The sequence below is a fragment of the Melampsora larici-populina genome (genome assembly GCF_000204055.1).
Source record: "Melampsora larici-populina 98AG31 unplaced genomic scaffold MELLAscaffold_19, whole genome shotgun sequence".
NCBI classification, from domain to species: Eukaryota; Fungi; Basidiomycota; class Pucciniomycetes; order Pucciniales; family Melampsoraceae; genus Melampsora; species Melampsora laricis-populina.
Window position 1 is genome coordinate 279,527 of NW_006768783.1, and position 23,295 is coordinate 302,821.

Below are 23,295 nucleotides of genomic sequence, written 5' to 3' on the forward strand. Positions count from 1 at the left end.
ACCAGGCGATTGGAAGGATCGGTTGTATGAAAAGGCTCAACACCTCAAGATGTCGCCATATGAGGACTTCATCACTTATAGTACTCGTGCGCGAGGTATTCAGATTTTGATCAATTTTCATACAATCACTTTGGATGACCATCAATTGGCGAAGTATGTAGAATATGGTATGATTGAAGAGCTGAAGGCTGCGGTGGTGTTGTGGGGTTTCTCTAAGTACACCAAGGAATTCACTTACCACGATTTCGAGAATCACTGTGAAACTCTCTATCACTCCTTGGTAGCCTCTCACGCTATCACAAAGAAGACCAGAACACCTGCTTACCCTGCTCCAGGCCAATACAGATCTCGCGTCACCAACACTAGCACCAATGGACGGTTGACTGATGAAGAATTCACCTGGAAGATTCACTCTTACCTCGATAAACTAGGGAAATGTCATTTCTGCAAAGGTTACTGCGGTAGCGAATATCGAGCGTGCAAAGGTCCTTACGTTAGAGAGAAAGTACAATTCCCGCCAGGCTACGTCGCACCACCAAAGCCAGCTAACTACATCCCACCGTGTGCGAGAACGGCACCACTAGCTAATCAAACTTCAGCCGGACGTGCTACCCAGCCTCCAGCTGGACGACCAGGGCCATCCTACGCTCGAGCAGCTGCAGCGTCCGAATTTCCTGAGATGGACGAGGCCTCGGTTGCTGTGTTGCAGGCGCTAGACGAGGAACTCGACCTCGCTGAAGAAGAAGGGTGCGTTAATTCCCCAAAACCCCCTCGAGTGATTATCGAGTTTGAGTGCAATGGCAAGAAACTGAAAGCGTTAGCTGATCCTGGGGCTGAGGTCAATTTGCTAACAGAACGGGCGGCCGAGTGTTTTAAACTGCAACGAAGGAAGCTGACTCGACCTACTCAGCTCAGCCTCGCAGTCAACACCAATTCACCAGCGCCATCTCTGACTCATTTCACCACCATCAACTTACTGGAGCCGACATCGGGCAAACGGTTTGATCGCACATATTGCAAACTGGGGGACGTAGGTGGTGATTTCGACATGATCTTAGGGACGCCGTTTTTCAATATTTCTCAATTTTCTGTCTCTGTGAACCAAAGAGCTATTGTATGTGAATGTACCGGGATGAAAATTTTCGATTATCGAGTTTTAGAAGAATTAAATGAAAAGCTTACTAGGAAATCCATCCCTCGTATCACTGAGCCTCGGAGAGATTGTGAGACCAAATGGGAGAGAGAATTGAGTGAGAAAGAGAATCATGTGATCTTGAGTGAGAAGGAGAGGTTAGAAGTTGAAATGTATGAGGAGTTTCATGAATTATTCCCTGCAGACATACCAGCGGTATCGGATGAAGCAGAAGAAGAAGGTTTATTTGTAGATGGATCTTTTCCTGAAAAGTTGCAGAATGAGAGCTCAAGAATACGACACAAGATTATTTTGAAAGACCCTGACGCAATCATCAATGAAAAGCAATACAATTACCCACCGAAACACATGAATGCGTGGAAAAAACTGGTCGACCAACATCTTGAGGCTGGAAGGATTCGACGCTCAACAAGTCAGTATGCGTCACCAAGCTTGATTATACCAAAGAAGGACCCTACCGAACTTCCGAGATGGGTATGCGATTACCGTGTCTTGAACAGCCTGACCGTGAGGGACCGCGCACCATTACCTAATGTAGACCGGTTGGTCAGGCTGGTGGCATCTGGAAAGATTTTTTCAATCATTGATCTCACCAACACTTTTTTTCAAACCCGCATGAGAGAGGCCGACATCCCATTGACAGCGGTTCACACACCTTGGGGACTGTACGAATGGTGCGTGATGCCTATGGGGCTCACGAATGCACCGAGCACTCATCAAGGTCGATTGGAGGAGGCTTTAGGTGAACTCCTTAACTCTATTTGTGTCGTTTACTTGGATGATATCGTAGTTTTTTCAAATTCACCTGAAGAACATGTTCTCCATACACGCATGGTACTTCAAAAATTACGTGAGGCCAATCTTTACTGTAGCAAGAAGAAGACAAAGTTGTTCAAGGACGAAATTAAATTCTTGGGTCACTGGATTTCAGCTGATGGTATCAAAGCAGATAATGCAAAAGTAGAACAAGTTTTGAACTGGAAAACACCAAAATCAGCAAAAGGGATCAAGAAATTTTTAGGTACGGTACAGTGGATGAAGAAGTTTATCTGGGGATTAGAGAAGCATGTCAATAAGTTAACACCACTCACGAGCACAAAGCTAGACCCGACCAAGTTTAAATGGGGACAAGCAGAAGACGAGGCCTTCAACAACATTAAACAATTGATGACTTCGTTGCCTCATTTGAAAAACATTGACTTTGATTCAGAGGACCCTCTTTGGTTGTTCACCGACGCAAGCGGATATGGACTGGGTGCAGCTTTGTTTCAGGGGAAGGAGTGGAAACGTGCGTCACCTATTGCGTACGAATCACGACAAATGACGCCAGCAGAACGAAATTACCCCGTACATGAGCAGGAGCTGTTGGCGGTCATGCACGCGCTACACAAGTGGAGAATGCTGCTCTTAGGTATGAAAGTGAACATCATGAGCGATCACCACTCACTAACTTACCTCCTTAAGCAACGCACCCTGAGTCGACGACAAGCAAGGTGGATTGAGACACTGGCAGATTTTGATGTGGATTTTGAATATGTGAAGGGGGAAGATAACTGTGTGGCAGATGCGCTATCAAGGAAGGATTTTGAGGAGGAAGAGGTTGAACAGGCGGGTATAGAGTGTGTTGCAGCCTTAGTAGAAGCAGGACCTACACTATCAACACGAGTACGGAAACAAATTCAAGAAGGATACAACACAGATTCATTTTATAGCACAATACTCTCAGTTCTCCCTCTACGTGAAGACTGTAAAATAATTGAAGGGTTGCTGTTTATTGAGAATAGATTGTATATCCCTTGTGCCGAAGACTTACGACATGAATTAGTAAATGAAGCGCACTTACGACTAGGTCACCTTGGTTATCTGAAGACCATCACGGACTTACAACGTGATTTCTTTTGGCCACGAATGGCAACAGATGTGAAGGAGTTCGTACAATCATGCGATGTGTGTCAGAGAACTAAAGGACCGACTCAAGCTCCGGCAGGAAAAATGCTAACGCCATCTATACCCGGCCTTCCTCTCGAATGTCTAGCTATTGATTTTGTAGGACCTCTGCCCAAAGTCAATAACTATGATATGCTGTTAACTTGTACGTGTAGGCTCTCTGGATTCACGAAGCTTATTCCTTGTGGACAAACGGACACGGCAGAGAAAACTGCTTCAAGATTTTTCTCCAACTGGATCGGCACGTTTGGCTCTCCGTCATCAATCATCAGCGATCGGGACAAGTCATGGACGTCTAACTTCTGGAAGGCTTTAATGACACGTTGCGGCATTTCATTTCACATGACGACGGCATTTCATCCTCAAGCGGATGGAAGAAGTGAACGTACAAATCGCACTGTAGGTCAGATCTTGAGGTCATTCGCAGCAAAACGTCAAGGGAAGTGGCTCGAGTCGTTAGGGGCAGTGGAATATGCTATCAACGGAGCGATTAATGTTGCTACTGGAAAATCACCCTTCGAACTCATGTTTGGAAAAGAGCAACGGCTACTGTCAACTCGAGAACCGGACACATCAGACCCAGCAGCAGTGACTAAATGGTTTAATGACCGTCAAGACACATGGCTCACAGCTCGAGATGCGCTTTGGACGAGTCGAATCCAACAGGCGCTACAACACAACAAGAACTGCCGTGCTACTGAACCACTCGCGCCGGACTCATGGGCCCTTCTAGACTCAGGTGACTGGCGAGGACGACATCAAGGGGGTGTTAACAAACTCAAGGAGCGCTTCAAGGGACCTTACAAGGTCATCAGGTCGTCAAATCACGGTCAGAATGTGGAGCTGGAGCTGCCAAACGGGGACAAACGCCACAACGTTTTCCATGTGTCTAAGGTGAAACCGTATGTTGAAATGAAGGAGGATGGGGTCAATACGTTGACCAACAGGGTACGGAAGTAAGTTCCTCTCCCTTGTATGCACCGCCGTAGTATACTACGTAAATTGTCAAAACAACACCTAGGCCACTTTGTGAGCACGACCTTTGCGCCGTCTCTCCACCAGGTTCAACGATGAATGGAAGCGCATACTCAAGACTTTTTCAACGCCCAACCAACCACCACCACATCATTGTTCTACGATTTTGTTGCTTCCTTTTTTTTTTTTCTCTTCTCTTTATTTCTTTTCTTTTTTCTTTCTTTTATTATCATATATATATATGAATTTTTTTCTTCTTTCTATTTGCTTTTACTTTCAATTATACCGGCTATATTCAGTTACAATCAATTAACTTTCAGTTTTATTTTTGTTTTGTCTCTTTTAATTAGTTTTTTCTCTCTCTTTCCTTTTATTTTATTTCAATTTTTTCAGGCTACTCGAATTCTTTTAAAGGAGGGGAGACTGTAAGACCTGCGGTCATTACCCAACCATATATACAAATACTTAAATATTAATACTTAGACTTAAGCTCACCTCATTTATAGTTGTTCTTACTTCCACTCACGTACTGGTTCCTTAGAGATACCGGGACTAATCTCACGCCCTTTATCCTTCGGAACCAGGTATGGATATTTCTCATTTCTATTTCTTTTCTTTCATTATTTCATCTTGTAGTCCTTAGAGATACCGGGACTAATCTCACGCCCTTTATCCTTCGGAACCAGTGTTCTCGTTGGTATTTGAAATACAGATTAGATCTCTTGGGTTCTAGAAACCTATCGACTGTGTTTCACAGTTTCCCGCTCGAAGTATTGCAGTGAAGGTCTTCAGACCTTACATGAGGTTTAAGGGATATAATAGCAACAGTAGTGGTAATGAATGATCATGCCAAAATCACATACAAAACATGCATGACAGCTTGAAAGAAGCCAGGGACAGCATCCAGAATGAAGTAATCAATTGTTACATATTTGTCTATTTAAAGAGCAAGATCAACAAAATAAGGAACTGACAAAGTGAAGAGTAACAAAATGTTGAATTATTGATTATAATCAGTGGTATTGCTAGCAAAGGAATGATTGGAGTATCAAGAGACAGGCCTGATGGCCATTGGCTCAGGAGGCACTTTAAGCAATGCACTAAAAAAGAGACACAGGGCCAATGATTGATACATATTGTGGCTGTCACTTCATTGTATGTAGTGTGGTGTCTCGCCTATTATTCAGTTCTTGTATAACAAAATCTTCCTAATTGTCTTAATGCCTTCTTTAACATCTGTTGCATCAGCAGAGACCTATGTGTTAGTAGTTTTTATTTGTCATGATGCAGGGTGCCAATGTGGGTTTTGTTGTTTTCAGGGTCTGATACAGTACAATCTGTGAGAGGTCAGAAAGTGACTTGCTTGGCGGGTTGATGATGGGTCTCTGGCTTGGCCTTGTGGAACATCTAAGCTAAAATTTCTTCAAATGAAACATGAATGCTCAGCTCCACACAATTGTCTTTGCCGAGAAAAGATTTAAAGAGTTGACCTTAGTTCCTTTGTAAGCACCAATACCTATCAGTCCTCAAAATTCTTTAAGATCTTGTTCTACCAGAACTCTCAACTTTTATCATCTGTAAAATATCATCTCTAGAGCTCTTTTACACCACCAACATGAATCTTGGTTCTTGCCATTAGTCTATAATGACTTTTGTTGTTTTGAATCTGGTAAACCAAAGTAAAGCTCTTGACCCCGTGGATGTGGTGTGCGGATGGGAGTATAACAGCAACCAAAGCACCCAAAAGTCCCGTAAGTATAGCGTCTCTGGAGGGATCATGAACCCGATTAAAAGTGTGATCTTGATATATTGTGCTGACATGCATGCCCTGAACCGGAATGTCTAGATTGCAATAACAGCAAGTTCAGCTACACTATTCCAGATGCTCTATGCCACCGCCCAAGTAAGAGATTGTTGACTGTGTAGTTGTCACAAACTGTACTCAGCAAAGAGCAATACTGACGCTAGGTCACGGTCAACTACAAAAGAGCCAGGCACCACTGAGGGTGTTGATTGTAACGTCACCGGTGTCACATGCACCTGGTATAAGTTTCAATATACAACCCCAAAAACTTTAAGGCCAGTCATTTTGGTGAATAGACAAATTCTTGCAGATATTGAAATGTGGATTTACTTACCGAAGCTGAAATTCTGCAATTTGATATGCCTGCAATGTTTGTATGACCAAGCTTGTACACACTGGAGCAAGGAGTTGAATGACCCCGTCGCCTTTGCTACAAGATATACTTGTGGAAGTTTGAATCACATTTATTGTGAGTTGGCTTCAAATATGTCTCGACCATAGTAGCGGATATGATGAACTGAACTATCATCATCCAACTTGTAACCTTTTAGATAGTAAAGGTGTCCCAACCAAGATGTATAAAGATCCAAAGTCAATGAGGTAGAGGCCATCATAAATTCACAAACACAAGATTATCACTATGGAAATAATGAAAAGAGATAGCTCTGTCAAAGTCAGGCTTTTTTAAGTTTTCTGTTTATAGTAATACAATTCCTTTGTCATGGAGCCTTATGAGCCCAGAATCTATAACTAAAGTCATGATCTGATGGTATAAGACAAGATTGTTTGGTTGCATTTTTGTGTCTTGCTTTCCTGCCAGTTGTGTTCTCAACTTCATATAGTGATGATGAGATCAAGTTACCAATGAGACCTATTGATAAGATCTTATAAACAGGTCATTGGGCGATGAAGTGGATGTGTTGAAAGTTGGGTGCCCGTTTTGGTGACACTTCAGAAGGAGAAGCTGGCAACTGATTGGATATTGCAGGGGCTGCTCATACTGATCAGTCAACCTGCAAGACATCTAAACAGGACAATCAACAGTGATTCAATGTATCCAGCAAGAGGTACTCCTATCTTCAATCAATTCAAGTGAGGTCTTTAAAGTCATCTATATCTGTATCAAAAGGTTCAGTATAATCAACCCTGTGCAGCATCAGAGCCAAACAAACATTCAGTCTTTTCACTCTTATAACATCATAGATGGACCCAACAAGTAATAATGTCAACCAAAATTGAAAAATGAGGCTAAATAAGGACAAGCCAAAGTGATGGTGAATGGATCCAGACCACCTAACAATTGCCAATGAATAGATTGTAAGGCATCATTCATACATTACACAGTGTCCGTATCCGTGTAGCACACCGACATGCACACACCAAACACTTTCAATACATACTTGAAAGACCCATTAAAGAGGTCTCCTCAATAGGCATGTCTTCCCTTTGTCAACTGGGACGTTGGCACTCAGTTGACCCCAACTGCTGACAAAGGATCCCACAAATTCTTTTGTCAAATTGTCATTCACAAAGGGTGCTTGGCACCAATCTCAGTCTAAAGCCTACCAAACAGCTTTCTGTGTTTTTTCAAAACTCTCCGTGTGTGCACATTGACGTGCTACAAGGATACCGAGATGGTGTTACCAACCACCTTGCAATTGTGTGAGATGAATAAAAATAGGAAATTTATCAAGAGATTAAAGAAATCAAATTATCATTAGTGTTGCTCTAGATACATATCAAATCTTTTAAAACAAAACAATGATTCCAAAACATAACAATGCAAAAATTAATGAGGAAACCATCAATATAAGATTGAGAAAAATTGGTACAAAAGAGACAGATAATCATGGTCCTCAAACCTATGCAAAAATCTGTGCAAGTTTTGTGCAAGACATGAATAGAAGTTGCACAGATCTTGCATGTTGGTCTTGGATGGTTTTCATACCAGTTGTAACACAATAGCGGGGGTTGTGAAAAAAATTAATGTGCAAGATTGGTGCAAGAAATCTTGCACATTGGTCTTGCATGGTTTTTGCACAGGTTTGAGGACCTAATACAAGCTTGAATTCTTATATATCTGATATAGGAGCTTGATTTTGTACAATAGGTATTCAAAAAGAATGATGAAATCAATGGACATCCGTGGTGTTGACAAAGTCTTTAAAAAGCATACCCAAAAACAATTTTTAATTAAGTAATACCATGGCAGGGAAAGGTGGAAGGTGGTTTTCAATCCTGTTTTTTGGAGTTGCATACACTAGAAAGGAATAAAAGATAGAGAAAAGATCAAATATACAAAATGATCCAAGAACTTTAATCAAAAGATCTCGATAAAAGATGGGAAGAAGCTAAAATCAATCAATGAAAAAAGAATCAAAACAGGTTCCTCGATGTTATATATACACATCTGTCATCACCACTGAAGAAAACTTCAACCTTTGATATCTTCTGTATATATATATATATATATGTAACTTCAAAACAAACAGTGGTGACAAAATCAATCACATCTCTGATCAAGTTTCAAAATCATTCAACAGATTGAATTGCTTAAAAAACATTCCACAATGACAAGAAAGACTACCCATTTGCAAGGTACAAATCATCACTTTTTTTCCCTTAATATACCCAGAAAATTAAGGGTGTGTTGAGGAATTTCTGACCAGAAATCACATTCTGTAAATCTTTTAATGCAAAAATGAAACATGCACCACCAAATAGACACCTTAAATTTTGCAGAATGTGCTTTCTCACCAGAACTTGCTTAAGTGAACATGCCCTAAGGTATGGCTTTGGCCCTATATTGGTCCAAAAAAAGTATGCATGTACAAAATATTGCACCAAAAGTACTAACATTGATACGGAACAGGTCTACGTGGTCTGTGCTTTGTTTAGGATTAGCTTGAATTGAACCTGATTCATATCTCATCAATACCATAACCTTCACCTGAATATGTACAAGGTCGAGAAATTGATTGCCCAAGAAGAAACCATAACTGAAAAATCTACTTTCTAATCAATCAATCTCGCTCACCTGGTCCAGTACATAGCTGTACCTAAAACTGGAGTGAATCTGGAAGATCTCAAAAGGTTGTGGTGCAATAGGCTTGAAGGACAGCTTACTTGGATATTTTCAATATCAATTTTATCACAAAAGAAATGATGAGTTATGATCATCTTACAAACAAAACTAAAGTTTACAACAAAAAAAAACTTACAACTTCTTTTGCTTTATCAAGTACAATTTTTGTTTTGACAAACTGTCATAGTTTTAAGTGTAATAAAAAAAAGGTTTGATGATTTATGTCATGATTTACTTTGAATTAAATTTTCAATATATTTTCAATCAACTTTTTCATCTCAACCTTCGTTTCATCCTGATCATCATTTTCCAACCTCCCATAACAATCCAAAAGAATCTCGTTCAATTCATTAAATTCATTCTTCATCAATTCATCATTTTCCAACACCAAATTATTTAATAAACTTAAACCTCTAAATTGTAATCCAAGAACTTGTCCATCAACTTTTAAAATCTCACTTAAAACTCTTGTTAAACTTTTCATTAATTTCTCATCTTGAATTAATCCATTTCTAATGATCAAAGAATGTTCAGTTAAGATTGATAAAGTAGCCGAAGAAGCTAAAGAAGTTTTCAAGTCTTCACTATCACTTAATGCAATCAATAAATGTAATCTAGATTTCCCTTTCGAATTCAATTTTTCATTACTTGATTTATCTTCTTCAACAAAACTTTGTAAAACGATCTCAGTCGAAGCAAGATTACAAACCAATTCAGTAGCAGCTCTTCTCACCAAGACATTTTCACCAGTTCTGATTCCCATCAAACACTCTTCAAGCTTTTCTAAAACACCAAACGTACTTGCAATCCCTAAAGCTAAACGTTCATCTAAACTAGATAAATTAGTTAAAGCCATTAGAGCTTCAAAGATTTGAAGTAAGCTTGAAGAAGGATGAAGTAAAAGTGTGGTAAGTGGTTTAATAGTTGAAATTAAAAGTGGAGAAGTAGGTAATGGTCCGAAAATCAATAATGGATTAGTCGTAATTAAAAGTTTAGATAATGCTTGAAGTATAGGTAAATCGTTTGGATCAAGTTGTGAATTTGCTTCTTTGGACATAGAATTCGAATTCGAATTTGAATTGATAGTTAAACTTGCAGTGATTTTTAATACCATTCTACCAGCACCATCTTGTAAAAGTTTTCCTCTGAAGTCTTGTTTTTCAATTAAATTAAATAAGATCTTCCCGGTTAATCTACGAACTTCTTTACTTTCAGATTTACTTAGTTCTCCAACTAATTCCATTAATAAATGATTTTTAAAAAGTAAAGTTGAGATCCATTGATAAACTTGTTCATCTTCTACTGTAACTAATTCATCTTCATTAATCTCTTCTATTTTAGATTGTTTGGGCTGGTTTTGTTGAGTTGCTAATTTACGTAATTTTTCAGTGACTTGATCTTCTTCCGATTTGAGTTCTTTGAACGATGTCAAGTTTTTTAAAATCGTTGAAATTCCATAAGCAATTGAAGTATCCACTTTTAACTGACAATCTTGATTCTGACTTGAAGCTTTTTGAGAAACAGCTTCATGAAACCTTTTTAACATGGAATCTTGACTAGAGATTAAAAGTTGTCTAACAAATGCCTTTTCACTAACTAAAGCTAATCCTTCAACAATGAACCCTAAAGAATCTTTACAATCCAAACTTAATCCATCAATTAAAATCCTAACCAGTTTTCCAATCGTAGGAAGATCTTCATCAACTAAAGGTCTTTCATTAACTTTTTCAGTCGAAGCGATTTGTAATTTGATTAAAGCTAAAGAAGCAGCAAACCTAGTAGGCATATTAAATCCATGATTATTAATTTTCGAAAGAGATAGAGACGTAAGATATTTATGACCATTTGACCATTCGATACTAATAGATTCTCTAATCAATTTATGATTAGTAGCCAAAGCCAAAAACCCAGAGATTTCCAAATCAACATTAAATTCTGTAGATTCTGAAAGTTTTGATTTTGAATGAGAAATGTTAGATAAATTAATCAAATCATCTAATCGATCGATAACATGATTTTTAGAAACCAATTCGAGACCTAGACTAGGAGAGATTTGAAGTATCGAACTTAAAGATCTTAAAGCGATACAACCATTTAAAAGATCAGTCGAATCTAATAAATCTGAAATCGAATTCGATAAGAAAGTTGTAGATTGATTGGATTGATTCAAGAGTAAGATTGCTAATGCATTGTTTGCTTTAAATTTGATCGATTTAGTTGATGAAGCTAATGATAAGATTAAATTATGTATGATTTCTTTTGAATGGTTTGAACTGGTTGGATTGTCAATGATAGATTGTAATTGTAAAAGTTGATGAGATTCTTTACTGGATGGATCGTTTGTCATTATTTGAGATCCTAGAAACACAAGATCGAGGAAGTCAGTATAAGATTGATTGAGAATGTTTGAAGATTTCCTATCAGTTTGAGTCACTTACTTGAAAACGTCCTTCTGGATACAAGTTTGAATGAGGATAAAGTTCAAGGGAAGTGGTTGATCTGAAAAATCAGAAACTCGTTGAAATCGTGAATAGGTAAATTTTGACCAAAATCAAAATTACACTCTCATCAGCACTCTCACTGTGTAAACTTAACTACAGCGCCCAGGAGCGCGAAAGCTTACAGAAGATGTGACCATCAGATCACGAGGAAGGATATTACTAGATTGGATTTCCAATTCTAAAGATGACTCTCATAAAACAACAACTCAAAACAAAAGAAAAAAATCGATATTCAAAGGACAAAAAAGGAAATCTATAAAAATCTCTATACTTTGAAAACAAATCCCAACAAATCATATTAAAAAAAATCTAAACAAACAAAAACAAACAAAAACAAATTCATGTCTACCCAAACTGAAAACCTCAATTATAAAGTAAACAAAAAAGACAAATCTTCAGGTGTTAATCTACCCAAGGCTTGATCATCATCACCCAAAGCACTAAAATTCAAAATCAAAATCCCAAAACCCAAAAAAACAAACACATCAGATTGTAGTTTCGCAAAATTATCAAATCAAAGATTCATCAGATCACTTACGCTCCAGTCATGGCTTCTTTCTTTTTTTGCAATTCAACTATTCTAGATTCAATACTATTTTCAATAATCAATCTTGTAACAACTACGGGTCTATGTTGACCTAATCGATGAATTCTATTCGAATCAAATCAAATCATCAAGATTTGATTCAAAAATCAAAAACAATTCATAAGGTTTTAAAAACTTACCTATCCATAGCTTGTAATTCAACCGCAGGATTCCACCTAGAAAAAAAATCCCAAACCATGACCAAAACAGCATCAAGACCAACCCTCTCAAGAGAAAAAAAACTCAGGAAGAAAAATGAAGAAAGAAACACACCAAGGATCCATGATGAAGACTCTAGAAGCTTCAGTCAAATTCAATGCCACTCCACCAGCTTTAAGTGAAACTAAAAACACTTGTACATCATTGTTATTCATGAAATGTTTGATGGTTCGATCTCTTGCTTCAGGTGTCATGTGACCTTGTAATCTAGCTAATTTAAATCCTGCTAATTGTAATCTTCTTTCAATCAAATCTAAAAAAACCGTAAATTGTGAAAATACTAAGGATTTAATCCTAGAACAAACAAACAAGCGAACCAACAAAATCAATCTTTGTTTTCAATTAAAAAAATTTTACTAGAAGAAAGACTTACGAATGATCTTCTTTATTTAATTTGCTCAATTCTTCTACTAATGCTTCAATCTTGGTACTAGTTCTCCACTTCCCTGGATCCAATCTTGCTAAAACTCCTTGTCTAGCTTTACTTGATGATTCTTCATCGATTGCTTCTTGCGAAAGATCAATACTGATTGGTAAATGACAAACTGGGCATTCTGGTTCTACTTCACTTGCAGTTTCCAAATATTGTCTTATACATTCTCGACAAAATCTAGTAAAATCCCACCACCACCATCATCATCAGTTATCAACCCAACAAGCTAAAAGAAAGCAATCTAAAGGGGGAGGGTTTGACTTACATGTGTTTACAACAACTGATGATCGCATCTTCAGCTTCATCTAAACAAAGTCGACAAGTATGAATCGAATCAAGGTCTCCATGTTCATCACCCATATTAAAAGCAGCTCTAGCAACTTTTGATTTTAAAACTAAATCTGGATGATTTGACATTTGTCTCATTCGAGTAATCAGTTGAAATATATTACCATAATTATTCAATCTATGTATCAAATCAAACAACATTAAACAATAAATGATGATGAACAGATCAATCAAAGATAGTTAGGTTGACTGTCTTTTATGGATCTGGGTTTTGAGAGAGATGATCACTAACACTGTACCAGCATCAGCAAACGTTGAAAACTTTCGTTTCACATCAGAATATAGACTAGAATATAATTCTTCTTCCTCTTCAGTACTATCAAGAAGAAGATCAACGAAACGACAAGGATATATGATATAGTTTAGTTTTTTTCATTCAAAGAAAGGAGAATCAAACCAAAGACTCACAAATAATCTCTTCTAACATGTACAGCTCTAGGAGGAAGTCCTAAATCATCTGCACGTTCAAGTTTAGTACGCCTAAGCATCATTCGATCTAACAAAACTTTTAATTTATTAAAAGCTGTATGGCCATGAGACCCTTCGATTGAAGCTCCATATTTTTGTACCGGTTTAAGGATTTCATTGTTCCAAAAACAAACATGTTGCATTGGAGAATGACCACAACTGAACGAACCGAAAAACCAAGAACGTTAGTGATACGTTATTAGAAAGAGAAGGAAATCAATCAACTCAACTCATCACATGACCTTTTATTTGAGAACATCCAATGTAAACTTTTACAGTCACATTTCTTACAAAAATAATACCCAAAAGGATCGGCCCCTAAAAACCTAATTAAACTATACAATTCCCCAACCCGATTTTGTAAAGGAGTTCCACTTAAACACCATTTAAAAGTGGCTTGAAGTTCAAAAGCACCTTTCGCAGTATTACAAGACCTATCTTTGATATTATGAGCTTCATCAAGTATCACTCGATGCCAATGAATCGAATGTAATAATGAAGCTTCTTTTCTAAGTTCTCCAAATTTTCGATATCCTGAATTTTGTCGTCTAAAGCTTGATTCTAAAACTGCATAAGAAGTTAAAACTATATCATAGGATTTCATTGTTTTTTTATCGGTCGATCTATTACCTCCATGCCATACGTTCACTTTTAATCCTTTAGTGAATTTTTCAATTTCATTTCTCCATTGAATTATAGCTACTGTAGGTGCTATCACCAAGGTTTGTTTCCCATCACCTGCTTTACGATCTGAAAGGATCAAAGAGATGGTTTGAATAGTCTTTCCCATTCCCATCTAAACACAATCAAACATTCATGTCAACTTCTCGATTTATGAAACAAAAAAATTAAACTGATCTTGAAAAAACAGGCTTACCTCATCTGCTAACATTCCACCAGCCCAAGGTCCAGCTTCTTGTTTTTTCATCCAATACAATCCTTCAAGTTGAAAAGGTAAAAGAGTTAAACTAAGACCATCAGGTTGTTCAGCTTTATTAGCTTGAACTATTTCAACTTTTTGAGTTAAATCACCCCAAACGTCTATTAATTCAGGATGATATTTTTCTAATGCAAGTTGATTTCTTTGCCACCATGTCAAATTTGACTTCTTTCCTTTTGCTTTACGTCTTGGACTCTTGGTACGCGTCTTTTGGGGTCGTGAAGTGGTTTCATCTGAGTCGGAACCCGAGCGATTCTCCAATGAGGATAAGTCGGATGAGGCGACTTCTCCTTCGAAATCCGAGAGTTCAACTGCTGAGCCTTCATCACTTTGATCATTTTCAATTGGAGCAGATTTACGAGCATTGCGTTGAGGACGAGTAGTGCTCTGAACACGTTTGTTGGTCAATTCACGAGTGGTTTTTGGTTTTGAATTCGATTTCTTAATAACTTCTTCATCTGTTGACTCCTCATCTTCATCATATACGATCGGCACAGATTTACGATTAGGACGCTGCGAACGTTTAGCAGGCAGAGAAGTGATACGGCGATGGGTGGTGGATTTCCCTTCGAGTTTAGAAGAACTACCAGCTTTGATGGGTTGAAGCTCTCGTTTAGAAAGCTCAATCACAGCTTCGACCATTTCTTCTTCAATTTCGCTTATCACGACATCGTCATGGTTATTCATCAAAGGTTCATCATCATCACTAGAAGAAATCATTCTACGTTTGCCTGCTGCTTTACTAGTGGGTTTGATTATTTTTTCATCATCTGAAGCTTCTGGACTACTGAGCATCTTGATTCCTGGTTTCGTGATCGATTGATCGGAGTCCGAAATATGATCAGGTATTTCCGTAACTTTGGCTTTTCCTTTTCCTTTGCTTTTGACATCTGGCTTCGTATTCTTCTTAGGTATGTCACGTGAAAGTTGATTTTGTACTGATGATTTGGTAATAGATCTAAACCAAATAAAAAAATACCATTAACTTTTGAAATTCAACAATTGTAGAGAAAAACGAAAAACGAAAAAAACGAAAGCTAACGGTTTGGTAGAAACACGTGGTTTTTTGGGTTGAGATGGACTATCATCAAGAAGAGTAGAATCACGTGATCGTTTTTGCTTTGAAGTGATAATCACACTGCTAGGAGCGGTACTTTTACCAGGAGATGGAAATAAATCAGATGTAGTTGCAGAAGATACACGAGTATGGATCACTGAGACTGGTTTAGAGATTCGAGTTGAACGTCTACGAGATTCGGTTGATTGCATCTTGAGTTGGATTGATTGTTTTTGATGAAGTGTAAAATGTTTTTGTTTTGATGTGGTTGGAAATGAAGACAGTGAATGATGACGATGATGTTTTATAATGTTTGAAGACCCATCAGACCCTTTTGTCTATTTTCTTTGAAAAGGTTTGACCTAAGAAAGCATATATTGATTCATGCATACAATCTGATGGTTAATACAGTCACTGCGCAGGGTCTCTGCTTCACCGCATTTGGAAATTCTCGATTCATGCAGTCCAACTCAGCGTGTCTTCGATCTTTCGATTGTTTTGATCGCGTTCTTTCTTCAAGGGTGATGGTCATGGTCAACTCCAGTCTTACCATCGCGATCGTCAAGGCAGTTCAACTTTATGATCGTGTTCAATGATTTTTGCATGAGGGATTAGATTTATAAAGCGTGAAACATCCAGATACACTCTCTCATGACGAACGAGTAGTCGAGAGAGGGACTTGTTTGGCTGGTGACTCTTTCATTCCTCCATACCCGCGTACCCTACAGACAAATGTCCATTGGACCAAAGAAAATAGTTGTGCGCCTGCTCAACCTACACATACTGGTCCTTTTAAAATTCTCTTTTAGCTTCAGAAAAGCGCTGAAAAACATACTTGAAGAATTGGTTTATGTGTAACATTTCCGCACGTTTGGTGTGAGCTTTTGACCGGTTGGTCAGCTTTCTGCGTGTTTTTTTGCAAACTTCAAAATTGCATTTTTTGCATTTTTTTAGTGTTTTTGCAGCCGCTAGACTATCAAACACTATGCCATATGTCCAGCACCGGTAAAGCCCCTCTGCTCACATTTGCATTGCTCTGTGAGTATTGTCAATACTATTGAATCAAATTGGAAGTAGGCTACACACATGCGTGTACATTAACATAAGGTATAAGCTCTTGACTACTTGTTTGTCCGAGAGGGACTATGTTAAGTTAGATCACATATGCAATTCAGAATCAACATTTTCAAAACTCATATGTATCCTGAAGCCCACATGAGCGGCTCTGTGGTCCATCTTAATATGACCCAACCCTGAAGCTTGACCAGACGCAGGGCCAGCCCAGGTCCTGGCTTGAACTGTAAGCCTTCAAGAGTTGATCAGGGCCAACCAAGGGTGCCCTGAACCTCAGAAACCCAGAGTGTAGCTTGATTTGGGGTGCAAAAGACAAACAAATGAGGGTTCTTGTAGTAGGCTCATTGCTGGACCAGCTCTTAAGACAGGCCTAAGCCTCAAAATTGAGGCAATGTGATGGATGAGTACAGTGGTATCCAGCTGTATCATGAGACAAATCTAGGGTTGTGACCCGTCCCCAGCCCCAGCCAGCCAACTCTGCCCAACATCTTCCTGAAAGCACACAGCACATGCCCTGAATCTGTGGGCACCCCAGCACCCGGGTCCGCCCAATGCTCCTGCAGGGCCTCAGAAGCTCCCATCAGTAGGTTTCCAAGGGTTGGGACACGTACCATCAGCCTCCAAATCCTGTTTGGGCAAAGTTGGCCATGCAGGGCTGGGTCATAGCCCTGGTACATCATGGAGTGTGGGCCAAGTAATAGGAACAGAGGGGATGGGCAAAGGCCATGAAGTGACTGACGAAAAGTCGGACCACATAATGAAATTAGAGAGGTCTGAGGTGAGAGTTTGAGAATTTTCACTTCTCAATTCTCTCATGCTCACACAGTACACCATCTATCCTTGAGCCAGCTTTTCCTAGCACTCCTCAAGGAGCTGCATTTCTCTCCCACTTCTCTCTCTACAGAGCATCTCCAACAGCACCTAATGTAACAAGTCCAACATACATGTAAGGTGTATTTTACATTTAGAGGAGTGGGTCCAAAAGCAACCACGCAGCAGTTGCAAGTCTTCTCACATATAATGGCCACACAAGTGAGATGCATCTCCAGGGATCCTGGCTATTATATGCCAATGTCAAAAAGATCATTAAGAACTTTTGTCTTTAAACTTCTAACACACAGCTCAAATTCAGCTCAAACAAAAGATAGCTGGATAAGTTTATTGTAACAAAGCCACCCATTATTTTTTGGCATCTTTTCAAAAGTTAGTATGTACATTCAAACTCAATCTTGTGTTTTCAACTCAATTTGTAGACTCAGTCTGACACTGGATTTAGCATGTTCCTTCTCAAAATGATCATTCTGAGTTATGAAACCATCTTGATAAATGAAACCGGCTGATATTTTTTCTGATAAAATCAAATCTTAAACAAGGCTTGTTTGAAAGTGTTGACAAGAGATACCAAATCAGTAATAACACTTATATTTATCTTTCTTTGCCACAGCGTCAACCGCCCTTTGATAGCCTGGATGACACATGAGAGCACACATCAAACAGTCCCAAGAATCTTAAGCATGACGTAGGCCCCTCTTGTGTGTTTTTTGTGCCCTCTCTTTGATCAACAACCTTTAAAGTTCACCATTGATTGGCTTGAATTCAATTCAAGCCGCCCTTTGACTTTGTAAACTATCTTTGGAAAAGCCATTCCAATCAATTCAAGACGCAAGCCAAATACACTAGTTTACGATGTAACTTAACAAAACCAAAGTAATGTTACATATTCTCCAAACAAATTCATCATCACCAACCACAATCTCTGTGTCAACAATATCATTCATTCAACTGCTCTGATACCTTGTGAGAGTACTAAAGTTCAAATAGCAACAAGCTTGATCATTAATTTATTTGACTCCTCTTTCTTCCCTTGTTGTGTTAACCACCCCTTTGAGCATTGCTAGGTACACTGAAGCACAAGTTCAGCCAGATATAATCACATTCCGAACCACGGTCCACAGTACAAGATAAGATAATACACTGCCACTTGAACTATATCATTGAATCAGGATAGAAAAATTGTAACACAAAAACCTTGCGTAGTAAAATGTGAATAAAATGTTTTACAGTTGAAAAGATGATCAATTGATGGACCAATGAATAGTTTAAAGTAGGTTCATGAAACATAACTTCTGTGCCCAAAGAATACAGAGGTGATACATAATCAACAGAAGAATATAATGGAACCAGTCCTCATCAAGAATATCCTGAACTTTATCCTCAGAAAAATAATGGAAACAAGATTCAAACTTGATTGATATTGAATTGAATTATCATTGGAAAAAATGTGATGAATTGTCTTCAAGATGAATATTTAAAACTTAACTTGAAATCTCATTGTTAGCTTGAAAAGATCATGAGGAAATGAAGAAGGTTTCCAAAAGCATTATAGATTTATTGAATTCTTGATTGAAGGTCTTGTTCCAAAAATGATAATCATTTTGTAAGGTTCCTGAGAACCTTCACTTGATACTTCAAACGGGATACTATGAAACACAGCAAAAGGGTTTTCTAGAGCCCAAGAGATGTGATTTTGATTCCAACACCAACAACAATACAGTCTGGTTCCAAAGGATAGAGGATAACTAATCAGTCCCAATATCTCTGACTAGAAAGAACAACTACAATGCTACAGTAATGAACAGAAAGAAAGAAGTAAAATAACTTCACCTGGTTCCAAAGGATAGAGGGTAACTAATCAGTCCCAATATCTCTAAGGATCCACTATTGTAAATGAAATGAGAACAAATATATATGAATAGTGTATGTTCAAGGTTTTATTAATTAAGTACACATCTACATATATGTGTGTATATGTAATGACCACAGGTCTTACACTTTTCTATAGTCCAGTTCTTGTCAAACTGTCTTGGATTATGTTTTGCTTTCCTTGTCTGAAGAGACTAGATACCAACTGGTCTAAATATTGATTTCATTTATACCCTCTCTTAACTTTGATAGATGTCTTTTCTTCTTATCCTTTCAATCCTGGGAAGCACCTGTTGGGGTTTCTCCAAAACCCAAACAACCAGTCCTCCTTCAAAAATTATAACCTTGAAACTCTCAGACCAACTTAAATGATTTTGTATACCTTAATCATCAATCAATGGGATTCCTTTTTAAGCATTGCCTTTACAAGCATATTTTTTGATAAGCATCAAAAATCATGTGACCATTTTTGGTGGGCAGTAAATTCGGATTTATAAGCATTTTAAGCATATGCTTCAGGTTTTGACTGATATGCTTGTATAATATCATGTGAAGCATGAAAAAAGAAGCATAACATGATTTTTTCACGTGTTTATGCTTCTATGTGATGCAAGAAAGGAGAAGAAAGGTAGGTGAAGTGGAGTAAATTAGGCTGCATTGAGTAGAAAAGCCAAGATCAATTGAAAAACTGTCTGTCAATTTTTGCTTCTAGGTTTCTGTAGTACATATTTTTCAATAGTTGCAAGTGCCAAGCATGGCATTCAAGCATAGCATAATTTTGAGCATGTTTTATGCTCCTATAGGCTATTAGGTCTGTTCCAATAAGAAGCATTTTTTATATTAGCATGGGATTTGGTGCAACCATCACCATGCTTATAAGGGAATCTCACTGTATGAGGTTTCCTTTTGAAAAGCAATTGACGGACCTTCAAAAAGACACTTTGGGTTTGTGACCCCAACAGAACACTCATGAAACAGCTGTTGCATGTTCAAAGCTTGATTTGTGGTGCTGTTTGTGGTAATCCTTGCCAAATTGTTATTTACATGCATCTTACACCAATGTCAACATGTGGCACAAGCTGGAGTTCCTGAAGAGCTCTTCCTATGGACAGCTATAGCCTTTGAGCAAACACTGGTGGTTCAGCAGCAATAAAAACAGGTTGTGAAAACCTTGATTGCAGCAGTTTTGATATTCCTGCCACTGGAGTTATCTGGTGGCATCTCATGACCTTTTCTCTTCTTTTAAAATTATTCCAATTTCCATCTAGTTGACCTCATCCCAAACCAAAATTGCTGAACAAACCTACCTTTGTGTCACAAAAGCCAACTGCTTGCTTAATATTGGGCCTAAATTTCAACCATTTTCATTACAACCCTTCTGGCCAAAATGTCAAATTTCAACCATTTTTGACACAAACATAGGTAAAATTTAGCACCAAAGTCCAACAGTTTTCATCACAACCCCCTATAGAAGCTAACTTAACTAAGTCCCTCTTGGACAAACAAGTAGTCAAGAGAGAGACTTATACCTTATACCATGACTTTGGCGTATGAGCCGGAAAAGTTTGTCTGGGTGTTATGAGCTACTCAGTATAAGGATTACATACATATGTTTATACTGTAACTCACCTATAGTACTTTGGTGAGAGGAGTCTATACTAGACTCCTCACGTAGCAATCTATATCTTATCATAGAACACCCTTGGTCTTGTCTCTTGCATCTTCACACGCCCAGAGTCCTATCATATTGCTACGTCTTACAATCCAAGATCCAAGAGAACATCAAGAAGAAGAAGAAGAAGAAAAGAAGAGAACAAAAAGAAGTTGAAAAGAAAAAAGAAGGAAAGGAAAAGAAATAATATCGAAAAGAAGAAATTCAAAAGAACAAAAAAGAAGTTAACTCAAAGTATTATAATTAGTTAAGAAAAAGAACATCAAGCAATTCAGATCTGAAAACCTTATCTCAAACCTTATTGATTCAACCTAAAACGACGGCTAAACGTTAAAATCTCATCTCAATACAATTTTCAACCCTGTCTATCCCCGCCAAACGCATCCACGACGCCGGAATTTAGTTTACCCGAAAGTCCACCTTCAGGACAAGACGAGAAGTTCGAAGACGCTGAGGACAAAAATATGTCTGATATAAATATGCAGGAGTTGATGAAGAAATTTGAGGAGTTGAATGCCAGGTTGAATGAAGAAAGTCGAATGAGGCAAGAGGCTGAAAAGAAATGGTTGGACTTACAAAACAGCATCAATCAGAACAATGCCAACCAACCAAGCCATCAGCCGCTATCGATGGAGACTCAACAAACCCCACTGATAATCACACCAACTGCCACCATGCCTGCTGTAAGCCCTGTTGCCCAGATCAGACCGCCAAAAATCGCTACACCCAACAAATTCGATGGTGCGAAAGGTCAAAAAGCTGAAGTGTTCGTTAATCAAATTAGTTTGTATATGCAAATGAACGCAGCGAGCTTTGTGAACGAACAGGCGCAGGTTGCTTTTGCTTTATCGTACATGGCAATCATTTTTCACCTTGGAAAAATACATTATTTTTGCAGTGTATTAGACTCGGAAAAAATGTGTTTGGTCACCTGGAAGAAGTTCATAGAATCATTCAAAGCTACCTTTTTTGATACTGAGAGAATAGCGAAAGCTGAGAAAGAGATACGCGCTTTATGCCAAACTCGATCAGTTACCGATTATTGGATCAAATTTTCTGAATTGTCTCTTGTAGTTAAATGGCCCGAATTAGTATTGGTTTCTCAATTCAAGCAAGGTTTAAAGAAGGAAATAAGGGTTCACATGGTTAGAGATGTATTTGAGAATGTGGAAGATATGGCAAAACTAGCAATCAAACTTGACAACAAAATCAACGAACGAAATCAAGATTTAACTCACCAGACAAGAACCGCTACATCAGTAACACCGTCAACAGCACCAGTCGATCCGGATGCGATGGACTGCTCTGCATACAGATTCAATATCAGCAATGACGAGTACAAACGAAGAGGTATGATGGGGGAGTGCTATAGCTGTGGAAAGAATGATCATTATGTGGGAAACTGTCCAGAGAGAAGAAAAAGAAGTGGAAGGGGAAACAGGTTTAGAAGTAGATTAGCAGAAGTTGATGGAGTTAAAGAAGAGGAGAAAGCTGATGGAAGAGCGGAAAGTTCAAAAAATGGAGAAGCTCGGATGTGCTAGTTGTGCCTCACCCGAGCTGTAGTACCTTAACTGAAGATTGTAGTATGATCAATTCACTTGAAATACATGATACACGGATAATTGATAATGTTACAATCTTTAATGTTGAGAATGCCACAACCATAGTAGCCAGAGCCTTAGTTGACAGTGGAGCCACGCATGAGGCGATGAGCAAGAACTTTGTGAAGAAACACCACCTACCCATTGAGCCGTTAGAACAACCTCAAAGCGTCACCAGTTTTAGTGGTCACGAAGCCAGTATCACTCACACCGGTGACTATCATGTCAATAACTTAAAGGATGACCCTACAACTTTCATAATCACCGACCTACGAGATAAGTACGATTTGATACTAGGAATGCCTTGGATTAGAAAAAATCATCAAGTAATCGACTGGGAAGAAGGAAAACTTTATGTTGATAAATCTGAGATTGCAGTTGCACGGACAACTTCGCCGAAACCGAAAGAAGCCTCGCAGGACCTAGATATGGAGCCCAAGAGGCAAGTTAGGAATTTCGGCGAGGGGGTGGAGTCTAACAACTCAACAACACCCCCGCAATGTGAGTCTTTCTCGTCTCAAAATAAAGATTTCAAAGAACAGGCTAGCAAGCAAACACCTTTCCTAGAGTTCTGTCCGAATACCGATGTAAAGCAAAATGTAGAGAACACGAGTACACCATCTGCAGTGACGGAAAATGTCACTTTGTCATCGCCGGAAAACTCCTCAAGGTACCACGAAGAGATGGGTGCAATGGGGAAAGCTAGGCACATTGACAAGGGGGTAGAGA

The 23,295-nt window shown here is 38.5% G+C and overlaps 2 protein-coding genes across 2 annotated transcripts; both read right to left on the minus strand.

Annotated features, from left to right (window-relative positions):
* Positions 1-8,986: 8,986 nt before the first annotated feature.
* Positions 8,987-10,750, minus strand: MELLADRAFT_77814 (uncharacterized protein; the record flags this gene model as incomplete). The annotated part of the gene is made up of 1 exon (XM_007410281.1): positions 8,987-10,750. The coding sequence occupies one exon, from the start codon at positions 10,748-10,750 to the stop codon at positions 9,206-9,208; it is 1,545 nt and encodes a 514-aa protein (XP_007410343.1).
* A 1,082-nt stretch (positions 10,751-11,832) lies between these two features.
* On the minus strand, positions 11,833-15,101 carry MELLADRAFT_36161 (uncharacterized protein; the record flags this gene model as incomplete). Its single annotated transcript, XM_007410280.1, has 10 exons — positions 11,833-11,905; positions 12,004-12,117; positions 12,192-12,227; positions 12,325-12,564; positions 12,644-12,880; positions 12,969-13,169; positions 13,284-13,367; positions 13,460-13,678; positions 13,750-14,315; positions 14,397-15,101. The coding sequence occupies 10 exons, from the start codon at positions 15,099-15,101 to the stop codon at positions 11,833-11,835; spliced, it is 2,475 nt and encodes an 824-aa protein (XP_007410342.1).
* Positions 15,102-23,295: the final 8,194 nt, after the last annotated feature.